This window comes from Kogia breviceps, chromosome 3 (assembly GCF_026419965.1).
Source record: "Kogia breviceps isolate mKogBre1 chromosome 3, mKogBre1 haplotype 1, whole genome shotgun sequence".
NCBI classification, from domain to species: Eukaryota; Metazoa; Chordata; class Mammalia; order Artiodactyla; family Physeteridae; genus Kogia; species Kogia breviceps.
Window position 1 is genome coordinate 175,138,628 of NC_081312.1, and position 25,473 is coordinate 175,164,100.

The 25,473-nt window shown below is 40.4% G+C and overlaps 1 protein-coding gene across 1 annotated transcript in view; it reads right to left on the reverse strand.

Moving 5' to 3' along the window:
* Window positions 1-25,473, reverse strand: part of DNAJC1 (DnaJ heat shock protein family (Hsp40) member C1) — a 194,815-nt gene that overhangs the window by 17,727 nt on the left and 151,615 nt on the right. The window contains exon 9 of the mRNA XM_059057860.2: window positions 14,117-14,236. Within this exon, the coding sequence (XP_058913843.1) occupies window positions 14,117-14,236 (120 nt within the window). The remainder of the gene's footprint in view (window positions 1-14,116; window positions 14,237-25,473) is intronic.

Here is a 25,473-nt window from a genome sequence, read left to right on the forward strand (position 1 = left end):
AATATTGTGGGCTACTGGCTTAGGCGGGCTTTTGGATAACACTACCCACATATGTATTAACAGTTACATGGATTGTAGAATTGTAGGGAAATTTGTTTCATTATGTTCAGATTCCAAGCAGAAGATACTTTATAATCCTTCTTCTTAATGTAGTTATACCTAAAGCTATCTTTAAAATTCTTATGAAATGGGGGCTCTATGAGCAAATCTGGGATATATAGGTTAGGGTGGAGTGAATGAAAAAACCCTAAAATAGGTTTCATTCCTTCTAGTGAAAACACTGATGAAAGTAACAGAAAATTAATTAACAAAATGAAAACTATATTCCATAGGGTACAGTTAGGATCAGTGGATAGTTACATTTTCTACTCAACATACAGAAGAGTTTTCCATTTTTCTGAGCTATATAAAGTGTATACTCATATTCCTGGCATCCAGATAACTCAGAAAATAAATGTTGGCTATTAGTGATAACCTCAAGTCATATTTTTCAAATTCTGGCTGACTTAATGATATTTTAAGTATTCTAGTAATAAAAATTATGTAACTGTGAAGTTCATTACAGTTGGACCTCGAGTAACACAGGTTTGAACTGAGCAGATCCACTTACATGTTTTTTTTTTCAATGAATATGTACTAAACTACTACACAATCCACCGTTGGTAGGATCTGAGAAGGCAGAACTATGGATACACAGGGCTGACTGTAAAATTATATGTGGATTTTCAACTGTGCCGGGGACTGGTGCCCCTAACTGTCATGTTGTTCAGGGAGCAACTGTATTTTCATTCAGTTGTATTTAATTTTGGCCAACTTTCTGCTGAATCTAGCACTCGTTATAACCAGGAGCTACTGTAGTTTTCAAATAAAAAATGGCTGGCATTCTGTTACCTGAACATTAAATAAACTACCTGAAAAATGTTTCCAGCTGGTAGAGAGCAGTGCTGTTCAATCTTTTTTTTTTTTTTTTTTTTTTTCGGTACGTGGGCCTCTCACTGTTGTGGCCTCTCCCGTTGTGGAGCACAGGCTCCAGACGCGCAGGCTCAGTGGCCATGGCTCACGGGCCCAGCTGCTCCGCGGCACGTGGGATCTTCCCAGACCGGGGCATGAACCCATGTCCCCTGCATCAGCAGGCGGACTCTCAACCACTGCGCCACCAGGGAAGCCCTGTTCATTCTTATTATTTCTCCAATGTCTTTAAATTTTTCTCTGGATCCTCTGTCTAGATAGGAAATACAAGAAATAATAATAGTGTACATCTTAATCATTGACAAAGAGGGCCTTCCATTAACTTCCTGATCACCTCTATAAGTAACGTACACGGCCATTTACTGGGAGAAAATACCTATGCCAACAGACAATAGTGTAGTTTTGCAGATATTTTTAGTCTATCAGCAAGATATTGCAACAAGCCAACATACATTCACCCACTTTCCTCTCTTTTAAATGGGTTACCCAAATTTTTAGCACAAGGAAGCAATTTTACATTGCATTAACACATTAGCATCTGCTCAAGGGTCACCATCTATTGACTTGCTGCATCTCTAAGCTATACATAAGACAGAGTTAAGCAAATAATTCAGGGTAGTAAAAAAAATCCCACCATAAAGTACAATGCTATCCCCAGACCATAGATTATACTGTGAGAAACCAGTTCCTTCATGAATAAAACATCCATGGTATTCAAAGTGAATATCATTGTAAAAGTAAATTAGATCTAGACTTTAAAGTGGATACTATCCTCTTGGTAGGATACAGGGTTCTGATGAGTGAGTACATATTACAAACTCAATATATTAGTAATATAAGGACACTAAATAATATCCAGGAGAAAACATAAATGGGAGATATATATAGAAAAATTTTCATGCAATCTGCAAGTATGCTTTGCTTGAATGAATCATTGAGGAAGATGAACAAGTGTTCAGTTAGAGCTTAACGAGATGCTGAATATTTCTGTGGTTCAAATATTCAAAGGAAAGCAACTGCTTTTGGAGCTCTCTGGAGTTACAGCCCCATGGACTAGCCAGTGTCCTGGGACATGAAATACCTTGCTCTCAAATTTATCCTCCTTTGGCCCAGAACCTCAGAAAACCAAGAGATTTCACTTTGAAGATGATATTTGATCTAGGCATGGCTGACAAAGAATAGTGCTGTCCTACACACAGGTTTAGGGTGTAAAAATCAAGTCTTTGCTGAACTAAGAGGACAGTGTGGCTTAAATAAGAGTCAAACAATCTGCATTCTAGGCCCAAGCTGCCATTAACTAGCTCTGTGGCCTTGAACTTCTATCTCTTTCTAGAACTCACATCTGTAATGTGATTATTATAGTGATTCACAATTGTGTAATGGTTCATAATAACAAAGTATTTTCATGATGCTATCACATTTCACCCTCCAGCTACCCCATGAAATTCATATCACAGGCGAAGAAACTGAAGCTCAGAGTGATATGGGGACCTACAAAATCACACAGCCCATAAATGGTAGCAAAGTACACCAAAGCCAGGTTTTCTTTTAAATTCTGTTCTCTTTCCACTTTACTTCTTTATCCATAAAACAAAAGATTGCATTAACGTTTCTTTTTAAATCAAATATTCTGTGATTCACTAGATGTGACATTATTTTAGTATTATTATTTTTTTGGCTGCACCACGTGGCATGTGGAATCTTATTTCCCCAACCAGGGATTGAACCCGGGCCCTCTGCAGTGAGAGCGTGGAGTCCTAACCACTGGACTGCTGGGAATTCCCTAGATGTGATATTATTAATGAACTATCTTTCAATTTAGGTGAATTACCAAAGATTTATTAAGTATTGACTTAGCACATCACTATACTGAGAACAGTGGTGTATGTGTAAGGTCTAGTCTTATCCACCTCAAGGAGCTTCCAATGTGGTTATTCCTTTTCATACTCATTCAACAGATTTCCAATTAATTAGGACTGTGCTTATAAGAAAGAAAATCATTGTTTATTGCTTTAAAAGTTTTTTACTTCTAAATCAATGTTGGCTAAAGTAAGGAAAGAACAATCCAAAACAGGCTTGTGTATTGACAGTTTGGGAGTCTGGCCTCACCTCTCATGAAGGCCAATTCTGTACTACTTTACCCAAGTTACTGCCAATCACCAACTAGGTGAATTTAGTAAAGATTCAAGCCCTTTGTACTTTGATTTCCCCAGTGTGTGTCACAGAGATCTGTTGGTGATACCTGTCACCCTACTGATGTATAAACAGGCTGGGTGGATATCTTGTTCCTCTCTCTCCACTATTCTGTCTGCCCCTCCTTAAGTTGTGTCCTCTGTGGAAGAAGACAACTGAACCAGATAAGAGAAGGACATTCTCTGCACAAGGGTCTGCAAGTAGTTATTACTTTGCTAGAACATTCAAATTAGCCCTCAAGGCCCTTTGATGGGGGAATATAGACAGGCAAAAATATTAACAGATGGCTCTAGAATTCCACTAGTAAAGCTGTTTTTGGTGAGGAGATGGTCTGGCAAGTGTTTCAGTAGAGGTTGAATGTTCCTACTGCCCTTCTGGCCTAGGTGTCAGCTGTCAAGTACCTTACTGTTTTGATTACCATAGCTTTATAACATATTTTGAAAACAGGACATGTGATGCCTCCAAGCTCTGTTCTCTCTCAAGATTGTTCTGGCTATTTGGGGTCCGTTGTGGTTCCATACAAATTTTAGAATTTTTTTTCTATTTCTGTAAATCAATAAAGCTGTTATAATAAAAGAAATTAAAAAGAATGAGGTAGGCCTATATATACTGACATGGAAAGATATATTTTTTCTTCAGATTTTTAAAAGTAGTTTTAAAAATCAAGGTAATACATGCAGACAGCTTTAAAAAAAAATCGGTTTACAACAAGGGCTTCTGATGAAAAGCCATGTACCCTACACCCAGAAGCATGCATTTCTGCTCAGTCTTTTTTTGAAATTTTAAAATTTTCTCTGAGCATTGTTTTTTTTAACCATTAAAAAAAACCTTAAGTATAAAAAAATTTACAATGTTGTTTTGTTTTCAAGTGTACAGCAAAGTGACCTGGTTACACACACATACACATATATTTTTTCAGATTCTTTTCCATTATAGGTTATTATAGGATATTGAATATAGTTCCCTGTGCTATACAGTAGGTCCTTGTTGTTTATTTTATATATAGTAGTGTGTATATGTTAATCCCAAGCTCCTAATTTATCTCCCCCCTACCATTTCCTTTGGTAACCGTGAGTTTGTTATCTATATCTGTGAGTCTATTTCTGTTTTGTAAATAACTTCATTTATACAATTTTTTAAGATTCCACATATAAGTGATATACGATATTTGTCTTTCTCTGACTTACTTCACTAGTATGATAATCTTTAGGTTCATCCATGTTGCTGCAAATGGCATTATTTCATTCTTTTTCGTGGCTGGTAATGTTCCATTGTGTTCATATACCACATCTTTATTCATCTGTCAATGGACACTTAGGTTGCTTCCATGTCTTGGCTATTGTTAACAGTGCTGCTATAAACACTGGGGTGCATGTATCTTTTCGAATTAGAGTTTTTGTCTGTTTTGGATATATGCCCAGGAGTGGGATTCCTGGATCATATGGTAGCTCTATTTTTAGTTTTTTAAGGAACCTCCATACTGTTCTCCATAGTGGCTGCACCAATTTACATTCCCACCAGCAGTGTAGGAGGGTTCCCTTTTCTCCACACTCTCTCCAGCATTTATTATTTGTAGAGTTTTTAATGATGGCCATTCTGACCAGTGTGAGGTGATAACCTCATTGTAGTTTTGATTTGCATTTCTCTAATAATTAGTGATACTGAGCGTCTTTTCATGTGCCTGTTGGCCATCTTTATGTTCACAGTTCTTCTGATGCTTACAAGTACACATAATTAACTAGCAGGCTTTTGGTACATTATATCCTGAATTCAGCCTCTTTTCCCCACCTCTACCAATAAGCCCTGGTCCAAACCACCACTGTCTTTTGCAGGGGCAACTGAAATAGCCTCTTACTTGGCCTGCCTTCCTGCTCCCACACTTGCCCTGCCACAGCATCTTCTCCACAAAGAAGTCAGAATGACCCTTTTAGATCTTGCACTCCGTTGCTCAAAATCTTCTGGTGCTTTCCTGTCTCACTCAGAGTAAAATCCAAAATCTTTACCTTGACCAAGGAGGTCCTAGGTGGTCTGGTCCTCCACTATCTCTTGGCCTCATCTTCTCTAATCCCCCCTGCTCACTCCTGGTCAGCCACACTGACTTCGTTGCTGGACTCTGCGCACCCCAAGCAGGCTCTTGCCTCAAAGCCTTTGCAACTGCTGTTTCCTCCACCTGGAACGGTTTCTCAGACAACCTCGCTCCCTCAGTTACTTTGTGTCTCTGCTCAAACGTTACCTCTTAGAGAGGACTTTCCTCAGAATCCCACTTGAAATTGCACTCCCTAGGTTAGGTCGCTAACCTCTTACTCTGCTTTATTTTTCATCATGGAGCTTGTCACTGTTTACAATTTTTATTTTACTCCATATGTTCATGTTCCTTCCATTGTGCTTCCCTGCCGTTCCTTAGGGCAATTGTCTTTGCCTGCATGGTCGCAGCTGAGCTGCAGGCAAATTGGTATTCCAGTTCTAGTGGAAGGGAAAAGTGAGCAAGAGCTCCTAGGGACACACATTACTTCAATTATGTTCCTCTGAGGAGAAATTAGTATCCTAGCATAGCAGAGCTTGGAGGGCTTGGAAGTGCAGTGTTTCTGGGCAAATATGTGCCTGCCTTCTCTATTACCAGAAAAGGGGATAACATATTTTGATGGACAACTTGCCATAGTTTTCCACAATTTGTTGATTTTAAAAATTGAAAAACCATCTGAAAGTATATAAAATGTTTAAAATATGAAAAGCCGGGCTTCCCTGGTGGCGCAGTGGTTGAGAATCCGCCTGCCGATGCAGGAGACACGGGTTCGTGCCCTGGTCCGGGAAGATCCCACATGCCGCGGAGCAACTAAGCCCGTGAGCCATGGCCGCTGGGCCTGCGCGTCCGGAGCCTGTGCTCCGCAATGGGAGAGGCCACAACAGTGAGAGGCCCGCATACCGCAAAAAAAAAAAAAAAAAAAAAAAAAAAAAAAAAAATATGAAAAGCCATTATGTAAGATCTTACATAACTGTGATGTGGTAAACATTACTCACTGTAGATGTAAGTACTGCACTGTGATCACACGTCTTGTGTCACTTAAAGGAGAATGTTCTCAGTATCAAATTCTTTTGCTGTTTCTATCATTCCACTTTTAAATTTATTTATTTATGGCTGTGTTGGGTCTTCGTTTCTGTGCGTGGGCTTTCTCTAGTTGCGGCGAGCAGGGGCCACTCTTCATCGCGGTGTGCGGGCCTCTCACTACCTCAGCCTCTCGTTGCGGAGCACAGGCTCCAGACACGCAGGCTCAGTAGTTGTGGCTCACAGGCCCAGCTGCTCCGCGGCATGTGGGATCTTCCCAGACCAGGGCTCGAACCTGTGTCCCCTGCATTGGCAGACGGACTCTCAACCACTGCGCCACCACTTTTTACTGCGCAGGCAGATTGCGGTTTCTATAAGTTGAAGGTTTGTGGCAACTCTGTTGAGAAAGTCTTTGGGCACCATTCTCCCAGTAGTATCTGCTCATTTTGTGTCTCTGTGTCACATTTTGATAATTCTCACAATATTTCACACTTTTTCATTATTATTATATTTGTTATGGCGATCTGTGATCTTTGATGTTAGTACTGCGAAAAGATTATGACTCACTGAAGGCTCCTTTTTCTTAGCAATAAACTCTTTAAGGTATGTATATTTTTTGGACAATGCTATTGCACACTTAACAGACTACAATATAGTGTAAACATAACTTTTATATGCATTGGGAAACCAAAAAATTCATGTGGGTCACTTTATTGTGATATTTGCTTTATTTCGGTGGTCTGGAACTGAACCTGACATATGGCTGGACTTAAATTTGGACTATGCGTTTTTTGTATGGTTTTCTGTTGGTGGAGTTTCTAGTTGCCTTTTGTTCACATGGTTGTTCTCTCTCAGTCTTTTGTTCTCCTGCTCCAGCGTGGACTTTCTGCACTCTTCGCCTGCTGTATCGCTGTGGGGGGGTCTCAGGATTTCCATTCACTGGGCTCAGTCCACTACTCCGAGGATTCTGTGTCTTCCTCTTTGGTGACTTATCCCTCATTTGCTGGAGTGCAGTCTCAGGAAACTGTCTTAAGAATTAGTCTCCTCACCCCACGTATTTACCATCATAGCTGGTTAGTCTGTTCTAGATTCAGAACCATTCCCCCTTGAACTGTGAGGCCAATGTTCTCTTGTCTCCCGGAATCTAGTGCTGCCAAACAATCTGCTGTCACTCTGACCTGACTCACTTTGGAGGTTTCTTCTCCCTGGAAGCTTTAAAGATCTTCTAGGTAGTCTCAGTGTTCATGCGTTGTTGGTCTCAGGTGTTTCTTCATCCTGGAAAACTTCATTGTATCATTTATTGAAAAATGCTCTCATGTCTGTTTTCTCTAACTGGAACTCCTTTTAATCAGATTTTGACCTTTTGGACGGATTCCCTGTATTTCTTGTCTTTTTGTTCTGCTCTCTAGAAGATTTTCCAGATGATAATTTTCAACCATTCTACTTCGTTTATTTGGATACTTACTTTTGTTCTGATTTTTTCCCGTAGCACACTTTTTTCTTTGTTTCATGAATTCAATATTTTCTTGACTCTCTAGCTCAGCGGTCCCCAAGCCCTGATTAGGAACCGGCCAAACAGCAGGCGGTGAGCAGCGGGCGAGTGAGTGAAGCGTCTCACTTCTGCCACTCTCCACTGCTCCCACTACCACCCGAACCATCCCCCCGGCCCCGTGTGTGGAAAACTGTCTTTCCACGAAACAGGTCCCTGGTGCCAAAAAGGTTGGGGGCTGCTGCTCTAGATGTTAGAAGGCAGGCATGATGAACTAATTCTAGAAGGCTGGTATAACCCTACCTAAAGATATCCAATTAACAAAACACCAAGAATTCTAGAATATTTTTACTTTAAGATATATAAATGCAAGAATCCTAAATAAATTAACGAATCAAATCCAGCTGTTTATTGAAAGAAGAATATTATATGACCAAGTAAACTTTATCTTAGAAATACAAAGGGGGACCTTAGTAATATATTCATCCTTATTAGGTCATATCATCATGTCAAGGGATGTTGAAGAAACCATTGTTAAAATTTCATATCTATTCCTGAACACAACTGTAATAAATTAGAATTGGAAAAATTAAAGTGAAAAAAATTTCCCTAGCATAATGATAGATTTCTCATATCAATGACTTATATTAAAATTAATGACCAAACATTAGGTTTTCTTATTAAAATCTTGAGCAAATGTCTACATGAATCACTCTTACTGTAATATAACATATCTCTGGAATTGTTAGCTAATACACTCAAATAAGATAACAAAAGATATAAAGCAAATGGCAAAGTATTATTTGCAGAAGGTAGGACTTCCCTGGTGGCACAGTGGTTAAAAATATGCTTGCCAATGCAGGGGACATAGGTTCGATCCCTGGTCCAGGAAGATCCCACATGCCGCAGAGCAGCTAAGCCTATGTGCTGCAACTACTGAGCCTGCGCCCTAGAGCCCGTGAGCCACAACTACTGAAGCCTGTGTGCCTAGAGCCCACGCTCTGCAACAAGAGAAGTCACCTCACGGAGAAGCCCGTGCACTGCAACAAAGACCCAACACCCCCCAAAAAACAACAAAAAATGGTAGGACTATCTATCCTCAAATTATAATGAATTAACACAAACTCTATTCAAAATAAGACCAGTAAGTAAGGAGGCAAGTTATAAAAATCAGTGCCATAGCACTTTTCACTTACTTGATGAGCAATGATGAAAAACAAACGTTCTGTGTGTTTTGTTTTTTTTAAAATTTATTTATTTATTCATTTTTGGCTGTGTTGGGTCTTCATTGCTGCACGCGGGCTTTCTCTAGTGGTGGCGAACTGGGGCTACTCTTCGTCGTGGTGTGTGGGCTTCTCACTGTGGTGGCTTCTCTTGTTGCAGAGCACAGGCTCTAGTCACCTGGGCTTCAGTAGTTGTGGCTCGCAGGCTCTAGAGCGCAGGCTAAGTAGTTGTGGCACACGGGCTTAGTTGCTCTGCAGCATGTGGGATCTCCCCAGATCAGGGCTCGAACCCATGTCCCCTGCATTGGCAGGCGGATTCTTAACCACTGTGCTACCAGGGAAGCCCAAACATTCTGTGTTTATGAGAGTATGAGGAAGTGTCCTCTCATACCACCAGGGGCATTGTATAATATTATAACCTCTCTGGAGGCCAATTTGAGAGTCACCAAAGGTTCTAAAAACATTCATAGTCTTGAATCAAGCATCTCTACTCCTAGGCATACAAGCTAAGGAAACAGATATAAATGGAAAGATGAATGAAGAAAAAAAGGGAAGCAATTTAAGTGACAGTCACTTGGGTGCTCCTTAATTATATCCAGACAACATGGAGTATTGTATAGGTGTTTAGAAAAATGATGTGGATCTTTGTTGTCATGGAAAGAAGCTCACAGCAAAGTGAAAAGGGCAGGATACAGATTAATACTGTTAAAATTATGTAGTCATATGCCTATACAAAGTCTGGAATGACATACAACAAAGTGTGTGTGTGTGAGAGAGAGATTTGATAACACATTATCATCTATTAATATCAGATTGAAAATTGATTATTAGATTTTAGTGACTCATCTAGCAAGAAGAATGGTATAAAGGACCCCTCCTTCCTTTTTAAAATTTATATATCTTTGAAGGCCGTGGGGTTGAGTAGGTGAGGGAGCGAGAGGAGCGGAGATCAGGCTGGTCAAGAGAACTGCTGTGGCAGGAAGCCCGATGCAGAGGGTGGCGACAATTCTTTTCCCCTTTACAACCTGTGTAGGACTAGTCTGACTCTAAAAGTAATAGCAATAATACATTTGCCAAAATATGTACGAGTTAAATTCTACTCTGCAATAAATACAAGGAATGTCATTAGCTTTGTTAAAAAATTAATGCGAAGTCTATTTTAACTGAGATATACCTAAACTGTAACACCTACTTTATTATAGATGAAGTAGTTTAAATGTTAATATATGCCTTTCAGCATTATATATATTTAGTCCACTGACAAAAGTTTATTTTCTATTGAATAATCTGCTTACATTTTTTGAAACAACTGCCATAATAACATATAAATATTCCCCCAACAGGTGTCTCCTCTATCTCCTCTCTAGTTGTGGCTATATAAAATAAAATTGGGAATTTTATTATTCTCCCTCCTTTTCACCTGCATTTGAAATGCTTATCTAACTACACATCTCACGGTGGCACTAAGCTAATTACAAAAGTCTGTTTAAATCTATCCACCTATCTTTTGTTTTGCTACCTACCTGGGCCTTTTCCAAGCAGGCAGAACATCTCCAATCAGTCTGTTATCACAACTAGGATGCAGGAGATTAGTGACTATGGAGAGAGGCAGAATCAGTTTACATCCTTACAGGCAAGAGAATGGTATTACTGCACAAGCAAGAAATGTGAGGCTCTCTGACCTTAATTTAGAAAACCTGCAGTTAATAATCACACTAAAGTTGGTTTTACATGCCAGACAGTTTTTGTTTCCTGTTTTTACAATTTGAGTGTCCTCTGTGGTTACCAAAATTATTTGCTAAAAGGCATATATTAACATTTAAAATAGTTCATCTATAATCAAGTAAGTCTCACAGTTTAGGTATATCTGAGTTTAAATATACTTTGCATTGATTTTTTTTTTTTTTTTTACAAAGCTAATAACATTCCTTGTATTTATCCAGAGTAGTATTTAACAATTTAACTAGCGAATTATGACAATGAATACACTGAAAACTCCTTTCTTAATTGAGGAACAAAATGGGTTTCTCACTGTAATCTGTCAACCCAAATAAAGAACATATAGATTCCACCACGGCACACTCTCACCCCTCCCAAAAAGGTCAATTGTTTCTCGAAGGAAAGAGAACTCAGCCTGAAGCTACACGTTTAGCAAGGAAAACGGGTCAAAGAACAGATGCGCAGAGCTGGGGAGAATTGGTACAGGTGATCCGGTCAGTATGCAGAGGTTCCAATAACAGCAAACTCAACTTGGTTTCTTTTTCATAGTTGAACACTTAATGAAAACAAATCTAATTAACACCATACACCAAAAAAGAAGTATAAGTGATCTTCTAAAGTGTGGTTTAGCTTTCACTTAACATTCCACTAAAGGAACTGTATTAGCCAAACCCATCTCAGCTGCTTCAATGTAACTCACTGTGTGTTCGGTAAAATGAGTTTTGTCTTCAGACACTTGTTCTCTTTTAGAGGGAGAGGGCTTTACAGTTTGTGTTTGTGTGTATGTTACTGAAATGTAGTTACTGAAATGAAATGTACAGTCTAGCTATGGAGATGATGCTCACAGAATGAAAATACAGTGTGAGTCTATATATGTATATACTGATATAGAAGAAAAGTTACAGTGGCACTTCTGGTGCCCCAAATTTTAGGTTTACTAAGGATTTCCAAGGTACTTTTGGTATAATGAAAATAGAACTAATACTTGGAGGGGGAAAAAAATTCTCAAAAAGTCATGTTTGCTACTTCCATGATAAAAGGAAAAAATATCTCTTACATGGAATCAGTCTCCCTTGGGTAAGCCTAGAAGAAGAAGAACAAACTGGGATGAATTTGCAACAGTGTGAAAAGACGCCTTTCCCGACACCAAGGCTGCACTAAGGCTGCTCTCGTAAGTTATGTCGATTTTCTAGATCTCTGATACTGAACAGCCATCCCGAGGCTCTCTTGGTTACATCATGTATATTCGCATTTAAACTTCCATCTCTCTCCTCTTAAAAATATCGATTAAAAATTTAACCAGATTTTAATGACAACAACAAGGTAAAATATTGCTCTATTCAATTTCTTATCTGCCTTTGGCATTATTAACTGTAAGGTCTCATAGAAATATTATTTAAAAAGTTAAAGGCAGTGTTGGGGCTTCCCTGGTGGCGCAGTGGTTAAGAATCTGCCTGTCGGTGCAGGGGACGCGGGTTCGTGCCTCGGTCAGGGAAGATCCCACATGCTGCAGAGCGGCTAGGCCCGTGAGCCATGGCCGCTGAGCCTGCGCTCCGCAACGGGAGAGGCCACAACAGTGAGAGGCCCGCATACCACCAAAACAAACAAACAGACAAAAGAAGAAACCGCCTGCCAATGCCGGGGACACGGGTTCGAGCCCTGATCCAGGAAGATCTCACATGCTGCAGAGCAACTAAGCCCGTGCACCACGACTATTGAAGCCTGCGCACCTAGAGCCTGTGCCCTGCAACAAGAGAAGACACCGCAATGAGAAGCCCGCGCACTGCAACAAAGAGTAGCCCCTGCTCACCTCAAACTAGAGAAAGCCTGCATGCAGCAACGAAGACTCAATGCAGCCATAAATAAATAAATAAATAAAATTTATATTAAAAAAAGACAGTGCTATCTTCAGCAGAGACACTGCTATCTTCAACGGAGACACTAAGTTAGTGAACTATTCTCTCTCATCAGCCAATTGAACTAAAAGTTTTGAGGCCCTTTTAAACCAATGCCTGTTTTTGTAACTTTCTATAAAGTATTTCAGTAATTTTGGTTAATCATTATATTAACAGTAATTAGAGGATCATATTACTTAAAACATCAGTAACCATGGAACATCTTTAACCTGGTCAGATATTTACTGATAAGGCATTATTAACTTATTTTTTACAGACAACATCTTAGCAGAGGAAAAGGTATCCTTATGGTTTTCCCCCAGTAACCTAAGATAACTGGTCTCATCATGAAATAGCCAAAAAAAAAAGTTATAAGATACAAGGGCTAACTTTCCACATGATCAGACTAACTTTTAAGTCGAAATCATGTAAAACATCTTACAAAAATTTTTGTCTTTAAAATGTGATTTTAAAAAGTCCTACCATATGGTAGTAAAATCATATATAATTTAAAATTCTCAAAGCAGTTCCTATATGAAACAGAAAAAAACAAAAAAACCCAAGAAAAAAAATTGACAGTAATATGTATTGTTTGTTTCTAAATTAAAAGGTTAGCTTTTTGGTAGTTGTGCTTATTAATCATTTTGCAGGGTTTTTAAATTGTTCATTATCAAAAAAGACCCAAAGTATACTAATGCAATTGAAGAGAACATAAGAAATCTGAATCTTTGCTTTCAGTATCCTTAGATATTTTAGAGCTATAGGATTTACTTTAAAGTAAATTCAGTAAAGAATATTTACTATCATTTATGAAAATAAGGATCATATTGATGTAAAGACCTCCATTTCAATTAAACATTTACTGAATATTTAGTACATATCAGGTGCTCTAGTAGATGCTTTTATAAGATTCTCTGCCCTATATTTCTAAAGTGTTAAATCGAAAAATTTCCCGGTAAACACTGTCTTTTAAATGGTAGGTATGACTAGTCACATATAATCATATATAATTTAAATATATATTGTATATAGTATATAAATCTATAGTTATATACTTTTAATGTATATTATATATAATTATAAAGCTATATGCATAGAACAATTTTTTGGTTAAACAACTTGTCAAAATGAATGGTAGGTATCATCCTTGAAATTAAAAACATAGGAATATTGCTCATTTAATTAATGCAAACCACCTGTCAACTACCTAGAGCAATCTGTACTTCAGTGTTAAAAAGATCCAGCTGAAATGTAACTAACTTCTCTAATTCTGATCAGAGAACTGTTTTTTTCCCACAGCTAAAGGGGTCACTCGAAACAAAAACTAGCATTGTTTTCCTGTGATTAGGTTACAGTAGCTTAAGTCTCTCAACACCAGAATGCCTCACACAGCTGTTAATTGTAGACCAGGGGACTGGCTGACATCTGCTTCTTGCTTATTTCGTTAACGGTTCACTTCCAGGTCCTTAAAAAGATTGTAGGCTTTCTCCAAAGATAATGTTGGATGCATCTATGTCTGCCTTCTATATAGTTGGCTTATTCTGGTTTGTCACTCTCCATACAATGCAAATCTGAGTGAACTCACATCTGTCACCGATCGACCCAATTCGTGGGCAATCTTTTCCCATCGACCTGGGGTTCCTCCTGGGAACTTAACCATACTTCTTGTCAGCTGGCTGAGGTCCTCTTCTGTCCATTCAGGTGCCTGCAAAACATTAAAGAAGGAAAAAAAAAATTCAGAGAATGTTCGCTAAAACATTTAATAAACCTGTGAAACCAAGTATTGGCATTATGCTTTCTGCAAAAATAACAATGTAAAATGTATCTACTAGTTTAGGTGAAGGTCTGAGTTGCATATTTTAACATTAGAATGCAAAGCTCCCGCAGCCTTTTAAATGCTCCAACGTACACCAAATAATAAAGAAGAAATACTGTGAACCCAGCTCTTAAAGACATTAGAAAAAGAAAGACAGTTGTTCTGAAGTGCATTGTGTCACTAATGCTCACAAATGCCTCCTGTGAGATTACCACAGAAGGTCTTGAAGTTTTTAAGAAAAATGATTAAAAAAGCACAAAACTTTTTAAGTGTAAATGAAAATGTGAACAAGTAAATGGACTGACTCAGAATCAGAACCGAGACAAAGATATATCTTTTTGTTCATTCTACGTAACGATATTTAATTCTAAAAAGCATGTATTTTCAAGAAGTTAATTTATCAAGTTCTACTAGCGTTCTGTTAAAACTTGAGAAGAGAAATTAGAAACTCCTGCAGCCAAGACTTAAACCACCCCGGTCTATGCAAAGCAACACTTCCTTTTGGGAAGGTAAATAGCTTCTAAAAGTTGATCAAATTATTAAATTGAATAAAAAAATACCTTAAAGATTATAAAAATCTTTTTTGTGCAAAAGCCAAAATTCTCAGAGCAAGCATATTCTCTGCATTTTATTCAGCATTACCACTTGGTGAAACCCAAAGTTGAGCAAAGCAAAAGAAACCATCAACTAACAGATAACCACGTTACAACTATTTTACGTTACAGCACTAAACTATTTCCTACCAGAGGCAGTAGCCACAATAGCATAACACAAGACTCTAGGAGTCAGCAGAGAGATGGAGGAAGCCACCTTATTTTCCTTTAATTAAAAAGAAAGGAAAAAAGAAAGAAAGAGGGAAACCTCTGAGACAAATACCTTTTCTAATCACCGTTTCCGATAATGAACAGGCATACATCAGGCCGTATGCGTTACAGGACCATCAGCACAGACAACAGTCAGAGGTGAGTGACCCCGGGGACTATCTCCACAGCTACAGCCAAGCTTCTCCCTGACACTAATCCTCCCTGTCATTCTCCCACTGTGCTCTAACCACACTGACATCCGCCTGCCTCACCGCAAGCTTAACGGGGCCCTTCCTGACTTTTTACTGTCTCCCCCAATCAATGGTTCAAGCGTGCTCTTTTCACCATGTCCAAATGGCAGCTTCACTCATAATCAAAGTGCACTGCCCCTGTTAAAGGGCTTTCCGAAAGGCTCTCCCATTTGCATTCATTTGCAAAGCAAACTACTTTTATTCACTTTGTTCTGCTATCAAGAGTGTTCCCTGAAGCAGATAAATTGGCATAAATACAACCTGCCACTTAAGAGTCAGTAAATAATAGCCAATAGTAGGGAGGATTTTATCAATCATTCTATTTTGTATCCACTAAAAGCTGAAAGCCTCAAACATATTCATCAGTACAACCCTTATGAAACATGCATAAATTCCCTTCTGTAAAAAGGTAGCCTACACTGAGTATGGTCAGAATTTCCTTGATATTTAATGAATATCAGAAATCTAATTCTCCATATCAGATAATTTAAAAATTTACACTTAAGGTGTTTTACTTTCTTTTTGCTTGTTTGCTTTTACTTAGGGGAAAAAGCATTATTCAGATATTATTTAGACGGACATAATTGGATTTTCTAGGAAATCACTTTTGCTAAAAAGCTGCAACTTGAATAACTACCAATTGGCTTCAAAATGCAAAAGTTACGAAGCATTTAAACATAAGCTTATAGTACAAAGTCACACATAAACAGCGTTAAGCTGACGCTGCAGAGAGATGGGGTATTCCAACCATATAGTCTATCAATGCAATTTCACACTAAATCAGATCTTATTTCTGCATTAATTATAACAAACACATTTTTGTAGCAAACAAAACTGTCTAAAATGTCAATAATATAAGCCATTCTTTCACAGAGTAAACTAATTCTTTAATCTATTTTTAATAGATTGGCCTTCCAAATATGCTGCATATATCAACAATGGGCATTAAGAATCAATCTAATTTTAATTCCTTGTTAATGAGGCTAAAAGGATAGTGCCACTTTTTTTCTGGAAAGGAAAAGATTTAAATCAAATATTTGGATGAATATCCTGAAAAATCATCTATTTCCTTGAAAATCTTTCCTTTTAGTTTCACTGTTATTTCACAGCCATGATTTTATTATTAATTTTAAAAAACTAGATCAATAATAACTGGGACCATAATCTGAAATCTTTGAAAGAATCCTTTTAGCAGTTCATTATTCTCTCTCTTCCAGCTGTACGGCACTTTGGTGAATGTGTAATTCCTCAGCAATAGTTGGTTGTGTCTTTAGAAGCAACAGAGCCTACTGTGATCCAGCTACTGCAGCAGCCATGAGGGTGGCCTTGGTGTGAATGTATTCTCCTTGCTCTAATCTGGAGCCAACTGTAGCTCTGAAAGTCAAATGAATGCATACGCATACCGCTTTGCCACTTAAAACCACGTGTGTCCAATATTACTGAGACACAGGGCCAAAAATTCATCTCTACTGTAAAGTAATGGAAGACACCCCATGGGGTGGGAACAGCTGTTGTGACTACACAAGCATTCCAATTTTGCATCAGAAAAGCCCCGCTCTGGGAATAAATCTGCATACTGAATAAAAAATAAAAAGTTTTCAAATTATTTAATACATTTATGTAATGACCCCAAAATATATCCGCTAAAGTAAGAGCTGACATAACATTTAAATTGTATTCTCTCTACCCCTTTGGGACAGATTTTTGTCATAAAACGAGCTAATGTTCAAAGATTCAGTGCCTTTGAAAATCCTTAATATTCTTGAGGGATAGGAGTTGGAGGCCGTAGGGGAAAGCACACTGTACCTTTAAAGTAACCTATGCATACCTTTCCCCTCACAGAGTTAGACCGTAAAATGTTAATCACAAACTGTCATGCAATTTATTTGGTACTGAAAACTTATGACCCAATTAAAAGAAAACTTTTAAATGTACTTATTTATTGCATTTTCATACTTTATTGAAACTCCCTAATGAAGAATATTTCTGTTGAAATGACTTATTAATGATCCTATTTATGTAATTACAGACCTTACAATTTTGGATTCAACAATTTTTAGTAGATTCAGCTCAACTCATGAATTCTCAAATTTTACCTAAGAAATAATATCCTTACATAGCATCACCCAGTTAAAATATCACATATGCATCTAATAATGTGGATGGTATATCTAATGATCGAATAACCTGCCACCCTCTCATTCTACATTCTGTACTGACATTGTGTTTTAGAATGTGCATTTGGCTTTCAGCTATACAATTTTCATTTCCAATTTGAAAAGAGCAGTTAATTGACCTTGACTATATATGTGGATAAATGGTATATTAGAAAACCCAAACAACAAAATTAAAAACAAATCACCTCTAATGTCTTTTCACTCTTAGGAGGAGAAACTCTTCTTTGAGGAAAACTTGCAACTCATCCTAAGCTATTATTATAGTGGTGTGATCTTTCAGCAGCAGTCGTCGTGACCAGAAAGGTCTTCCCATCTATGATTTAGCTACCTTGCCAAAAGAGAGATCCCCTCTGGACCAGTGATCCTAAAATGTGGTCTGGCGGCAAACGAGTTTGTTACCCACCTGTGACAAAGTTCAGACACTTCAGCAGTTGACCGCTGCCACCACAACAAAGCAATCAGCAGGCTCTTCCTTTAGAGACTATAAGCCAGTTGGGTTAGTCGTCAGACTAGCAATGGTGCGTCACATGAAGCGTGAGCTGCAATCTCGTTCGGCACAACAGGACTGCAGCTTGGTCTGCAGTAGCCCGAAATAATTTTTAACACCTAGTCCTTCACTATAGATAATTTGAGAAACACTGCTCAAGACAATGCAGATAGTTCAAATTCCTTCTTACCTCCTTTTCTTTTAGGAGCAACAGTAAATACTTGGAGCTCTTGAGAAATGGACACAAAGATGTTTGATCCGTTCCTCTGCAAAATATTTTATGCCACTAAGTGTTGGGGCGGGGGGACTTGACACGTAGCAGAAGATTACACCAGGTACAGGGAACAGCACATTGCAGAGGCCTTGAAGTGGGAGCACGTCTAGGATGTTTGAGGAACAGCAAGATGACCAGGGTGGCCAGAGCAAAGCAAGCCGAGGTGGCCGGGGGAGGAGGTGAGGTCAGAGGGGCAAGGAGGTAAAATCACAGAAGGGCTCTGAGGCCATCCCAAGGACTCTGACTCATTTACTCTGCCTGACACAAAGCTATTGGAGAGGTTTTTTTTCCCTTCAGTTGGTGGAGAGCTTATTTACAAAAGAGGCTATTTACAAAGGTGTGAGTGGAGGGGAGCCACAAGAGCTAGTGCACTGACAGTCCTGACAGCTCAAACCTGCAAGAGAAGACGCCCACAGAGTCAGCCTGCTTACGAGGTGAGAGTGAAGTCAGGTGCAAGGTAGCAGTTGGTCTGAGATGACCACATCCAGAACCACAGCTAATTAGGTTTGTGATAATTTACTGCACAGGCCCAACAGCTGATGGTAAGGAATAATGTCAGGGTGCGATAAGAATCTCTGAAATCTTTAATGACAGTACTAATCTCTGCCTTTTTTACTCCTTTACTCTCCTTCTGTGGAGATTCAGAAAGGAGTAATGAAAATAAGTGTGATCAGGGGATATATTTACCCAGAAGAATATGATTTTACGTGAAAGATTTGTGAAGTCTTATTTAAAACTATGATATACATGATTCAAATTCTAACCTAAAGAGTACGGTACTAGAATCATCTATTCATGGTAATTTAATATTGAAATAAAGAGCTGATACCATCGTCCGATGTTTGACTGCCGATAGCTTTGACGCCTCCCCTCTCCCCTCCCCCTTGTGCCCCACATCTGCGTAAGGCCTGAAGGAAGCCTGGGAGGCTGAAACCTCGCACGCCCCTCTGTCCCTCCGTGTGTGCCAGAACCCGCATCCCACCCCCGCCCCAACCGCAGTAAAAAATCCCAAACCGGGCTTCCCTGGTGGCGCAGTGGTTGAGAGTCCGCCTGCCGATGCAGGGGACGCGGGTTTGTGCCCCGGTCCGGGAGGATCCCACATGCCGCGGAGCGGCTGGGCCGGTGAGCCATCGCCGCTGAGCCTGCGCGTCCGGAGCCTGTGCTCCGCAACGGGAGAGGCCACACCAGGGAGAGGCCCGCGTACCGCCAAAAAAAAAAAAAAAAAAAAAATTCCAAACCAGCTTCCTTTTCTTTCTCAGGTAATTTTTGGGCCAACATGGAAAGCCTGCCCTGTTTTCCCCAGAAAGCCTCGTTATATAATCAACCTTTTTGTATAATCTTGGTGTGTGTGTGTGTGTGTGTGTGTGTGTGTGTGTGTGCGTGTGTGTGTGTGTGCGCGCGCGCGTGTGCGCGCGCGCGCTCTCTTAACTTCTGAGATACTGCTTGTGTGTCTCAAGCAGGTGGTGTCGGCCCTGTTCTAAAGAGGGCTCAGGGCACAGAGCTTGTTCAGACCCACCGGGTAGTCACCTGTATGGAGGAACAGCAGTTGAATTACTGAGATTCATACTCCTAAAGGCAGGTGGCTCACCAGGACCCTATACGATGCTTTTGCTGCTCCTGCTGCCTGTGTCTCTGTCGCAAACAAGACCTGGATCCCCGGGGTTATAGAGAAGAACAGCCCTGGCACCCCTGTGGCACCGCCAAGTTGTAAATTCAACCGCGGTCACGGCGAAGGAAGCTAGCCCTGACAATACTGATTGCAGGCTCTCTGGAGGAAGAAATTTATAAATATGAGCAGTGCAGAGAAGACCTCCCCGAGGTCTACCCAGTAACTACCACCACCAAAAAACCCCAAACCAAAACCAAAAAACCCTACACGGTGAGCGCACTGGTCTGCTAGGGCTGCCGAAACTGAGTTGCTTCAACAACAGAAGTCTATTCACAGTTCTGGAGGTTAGAAGTAGGAGATCAAGGTGTCGTCAGGGTTGATTTCTGATGAGACCTCTCTTTCTGGCTCGCACATGGCCTTTGCTCTGTGTGTGCCCACGCAAAGGGAGGGAAGATCCCTGGCCTCTCCTCCTCTTCTGATAAGGACACCAGTCCTATCAGATTAGGGCCCTGCCCGTATAACCTCACTTAACCTTAATTAATCACCTCCTTAAAGGCCCCATTTCCAAGTACAGTCATGTTGAGGGTTAGAACTTCCGCGTATGAAGCTGGGACACAATTCAGTCAGTAACAAGGAGGAAACAAACAAAAACTGAAATGGAAGTCTGTAATTTGGCCCAATTGGTAACTGAAATTTTACTAAAAGAATTTCTACAACAAAAAGATAAAAGGGCGGATTGGCTTTTGTACCTCTATAACACTGGTTCGGAATTAGTTTAACATTTGCTGAAACACAGCAGTTGGATAACCTTCATGGCCTTAATCAATAACGGGGCTCAAATTACAGTTACACTGGGCATCCCACTAAATTTAAATAAGGTACCCCCTATAATCTTCGGGCAGTTACTCCACGTGATAAAGAGGACAAACAGGTATGCCTTACCTTAACCACAGGAACTACTGTCTTGCCTAAATTTCTCATGATCACAGAACCCATTGTCCTAAAATGTGCCAGTGCTCGTGGACTCTCTGACTCAACAAGTAGTAAATATTTGTCACGAATTATCTTGATAAAATGGAACCCCATGAACCCCTTCTTCCCCCATTACAATAGTTAATATGGCCCAATGTAAATTAAAACAGAGTCTTTAATGATTGAAACCCTTTAGACAAGATGTATTTAGAGAAGTGGTGAGTATCCCCACTGCTTTGCCATTTAACAGCCCAGTTCACCCTGCTCTTAAACTTGGGAAGAATGACTGTGCCTCACCGTGGATTTTACCCATGAGCCTGGACTGCTGTGCACCTCGCTAAGGCCCCTGAATTTACCAAATTCCTCCAATCAGCAAGTGGTAAATATTTTGCTATTATAGAATTTGTTGAGTATCTTTTGTTCAGTGCCTATTTCAACAGCCTCTTGACTGCAGCTTGCCTTCCCCTCCAAAGGACTATGACATACTTTACCCAGCTCCCAGGGCGGGGAGCTCACAGCCCTGTCATTGCACGCAAGCTCCGAGGGCAAGACCTTAACTACATCATTCTTTCTCTAGGGACACAGGTATGACACTACCCCGATGATTTCCTCTTTGACACACTCGTTCAGGACGTACAAATACAAGGCGCTCACAAAAAGGGGATGGGCCACTGCCTCACACACAGGGTGAGGCCCCCCTGCCACCTCGGTGAGATTCCTGAAAATTATTTGGGGAACTGAAGGCTGCTCTCTCTCTGTGACACTGTCAAGAAACAGCTGTTGACTCTCAGCACCCACAACTTCTTTTAGGCTTTTTTTCGTGTTCTGAAGGATACATATTTCTCATTTACAACTTGTACTTAAGCCCATTTATGCTGTTACTCGCAAATCAGCTCACTTTGAATGGGGCCCCTCTAACAAAGGGCTGTAGAATCTGTCCCAACTGCAAAATAACAGACTCTCCTGTGAGTGCCCCCCAGAGGCTCCTTCACTGCAGAGGTTTTGGCAACCTTCTCTCTGAGTTAGAATTCCAGTCGTATACAACTAATCACTTAAAAATGTTAAAACCATAAATATTTGGACTGCTAAAATTAAACTTTTGGTCTTTTAAAGAAACTGCTTAAAAAATGAAAAAGCCACAAACCAGGAGCAAATATTCACAACACATATCAGAAAACAAGATTTGTACCACAATTTGTTCATCCATTCTCCTACTGAGAAACATTTGGGTAGCTGCCGGCTCTGGGTTATTATGTATCACAAATACAGATGCTACCGATATTGGTGTATAACTCTCTTGGTCATGTGTCTTAATTTCTCTTGGATAAATACCTACTGGTGGAATTGCTAGGTCATACAGAAAGTATACATGTCACTTTATAAGAAACTAGGTAAGTATTTTTCCCAAGTATTGTTTTACACTCTAACCAGCAATAAATGAGGGTTCTTATTGCTCCAGATCCTCACCCACACTTGATATTACCAGTTATTTTATTTATTTTAAAAGAATAATCGGGAATTTATTTACTAATTTAATTTTAATTTTTGGCCATGCCATGCTGCATGTGGGATCTTAGTTCCCCAACCAGGGATCGAACCGGTGCCCCCTGCATTGGAAGGACAGAGTCTTAACCAGTGGACCTCCAAGGAAGTCTCCAGTTATTTTGACTGTTCTGGTGGGAATGAAATGTATCTTATTGTGGTAATAATTTGCATTTCCCAGATAACAAATGATCTTGAGTATCTTTACATGTGTTTAAAGACCAACTGAATATCTACTTTTGTGAAGTATGTGTTCATTTGTTAACTGGGTTGTCTTTTTATCAGTCAGTTGTAAGAATTCTTTAGAGTTTGTGGACACAAGATCTTTGTCAGATATATGTTTTGTGAATATTTTCTTCCAGTCTGTAACTTACATTTTCATTTAAAATTCTTCAACTTTTACTGTGAAACAGCTGAAGACTTACCTAATTCCCATATAGTCATTATCTAGCTAACTACGATGCTAATAGCTTATGAAACCACTGTGGTTACAAGCCTCCAAGATGGTCCTCAGTGATTTCCACCTCCTTGTTCAGTCCCCTTCCACAGTGCCTAGAGAAGACCTGTGTAACTAACAAAATATTGTAGAAATGGCAGTGTGTGACTTCCAAGGATAGTTTATAAAATACACTGCAGCTTCTGCCTTGCTGTCTTTGGGATCACTTGGCTCTGAAGGCCAACTGCCAAGTTGTGAGGGCATTCAAGCAGCCCAGTAGACAGGCAGTGACAGGAGGAGACAGTGTCTCCCTCAAGATCAAGGGGCAAGCATTCTTACTGTCTCGTATAGTGAAGATAATTGCCTCCCTCTGGAGAAAAGGACAGCCATGCTTATTGCCTGTTATAAAAGATTTGGGTTCCTTAAACTCAGGATTCCTCTTCTGTACCACAACCCATTGGTTGCAGAGGGGGTCATCTGTCCCTCTGCATTGCTCTGGGGAAACTGGGTTCAGGGAACCAGCAGAAAAATGCTGATATTCTAGCTACTGCTATTGCTGTGAGTGATCAACTGTCCTTTACCTCTGATCCAAGAATCTCATGTCTTCTACCAGCATCCATGAAACTGTGGCAGGCTAACTTATGTACTTGGCAAGTGGGGTAGAATCTCCAATTCCTTATAGTTTTGGTGACAAGGATAGGATTCTGACAGAGACATGACTTTCTGAAAGAGGAAGGATGAGAGCCATGCAGAGACTTGAGGGAAGGCCTTGGGAATCTGCAGTAAACATGCTGACCAAATCATACGGTCAGTTATGGAAGCAAATGGCCCTTCCTTTCACTGCCTGTTACGGAGGGTGAACTGCGGAGGGGGCTGCAGGCTGAACACCAGGAAACAGGTTCAAGACAGGTGCCTCAGAGGTGTCCTCACTGCTGCTAAATCTCTTCTGGGCTGGGGCACTTCCTTACCATCCTGTTAATCAGCCTCAGGTCTGTTCCACAGTAACAACCGGGAGATTTATTTTAGCACTGTTCCCTTTCAGGCAAAAGGTTCTGCTCTCTTTCAGACAATTACAGAGACACGTATCTATAATGACCACGAAAGGAGAGAAATTCATGGGCATAAATCAGGCCAGTCATTAGAACAATGTCTGGTTTACTTGGCAGTTGAGGGCGCAGGGTGCGTCATAGTCTTAAGGACAAATGGTATCAGCTGGGCTGTCTTTCCTACAGTCTATCTCGACCTCAAGTCTATTTGGAAATGACAGTAAAAGGTCTCAGAGGTTTTGGAAGTGGGTCATGGCTGCTTTTATCCTTTCAGGAGGTCTCCCAGAGACAGATAAACTCTTGTAGGAAACCAAGAATGAGGCCTTGCTTAGTATTCAGGTTATTACCTCAGATTGGATTTAGAATGCTGATGTAAGTGACCAACTAGAGAATGAGAAATTAACCCAAAGAAACTTAGGTAAATTTCTGTGGTCAGCCTACCACCCTGGAAAATTCCTCTAGCCCTTATGTAGAAACTGAGTGGGAATTAAGAGATGTTAGTGATGGGAGAGCAACTGCTCTGGATTCAGATGGACTCGGCAAAGAAGGTCACCACTGTGCAAGCTTGAGGCAGCCAGTGGCAACCCCATGACCTCTGCTAGAAAGCCCTGTGGCTACGGTTCTGAGTCAGAGAGTTCTCAGAGCTGAAATAGATGGTATCAGCCAGGAGGACCTCATCACCTGATCACAAGTGGTGTGATCACGGGTCATCCAAAACAGTGGAGTTGCACTTGGTTTGTGCAGCTCAGAATTAAAAGCACCTTATCCAAATCTCTGAGTACTGGAGAGAGTACGTGTCTCATTTCAGCACTCTACCTGCTACTTTATATGGACTAAACTACTTATCACAGTACTTCGAAGGGACTCAGACCAGTACGCTGCATTTGTACCTGTCTAGCAAGCTGCTGACATGCTGCCTGCTTTTGAAGTCCCACAACTTCATGACTCTTTTGGGAGGTAAGTCTCTATGACTAATGACCCTGTGACCTGGAGCCTATGACAAAGGAAAACAGCCTTGACCTGGAGGTGTCTCTTGGGTTTTGGACTTGCTGCCTCCCCGACACAGCTATCAGGTAGACACACCACCCCCTTTTTGGGGGGCCTCATTGCACAGCATGTGGGGTTTTAGTTCCTTGACCGGTGATCAAACCCGTGCCCCCTGCAGTGGAAGCGCAGACTCCTAAACACTGGGCCTCCGGGGCATTCCGAGGTGCACCCTTTTTTAAAAGCAACTACTAGCTTGCTGTTGAGCTACTTTCGGAAAGAATGCCTGGTTGAAGGAAGCCTTGTGACTCTCCAGTCTGATATTCCCATTTTGGGGTGAGTTAATGCAGATTCAACGACTCATAAGTCGAGAGGGCCTAACAAGCTTTGCTTGTTAAATGGAAACGGTAAGTTCAGGAACACAGCTGGCCTCGGCCCACTGGCATCTGGTCTGTACATGAAAAAGTGGCAGCTTTCCCTTTGGGAGAAACTTTTTCTCTATTCCACCATCTGAAGCAAAGCTGCTGGCTCAGTGGGGCCCTCAG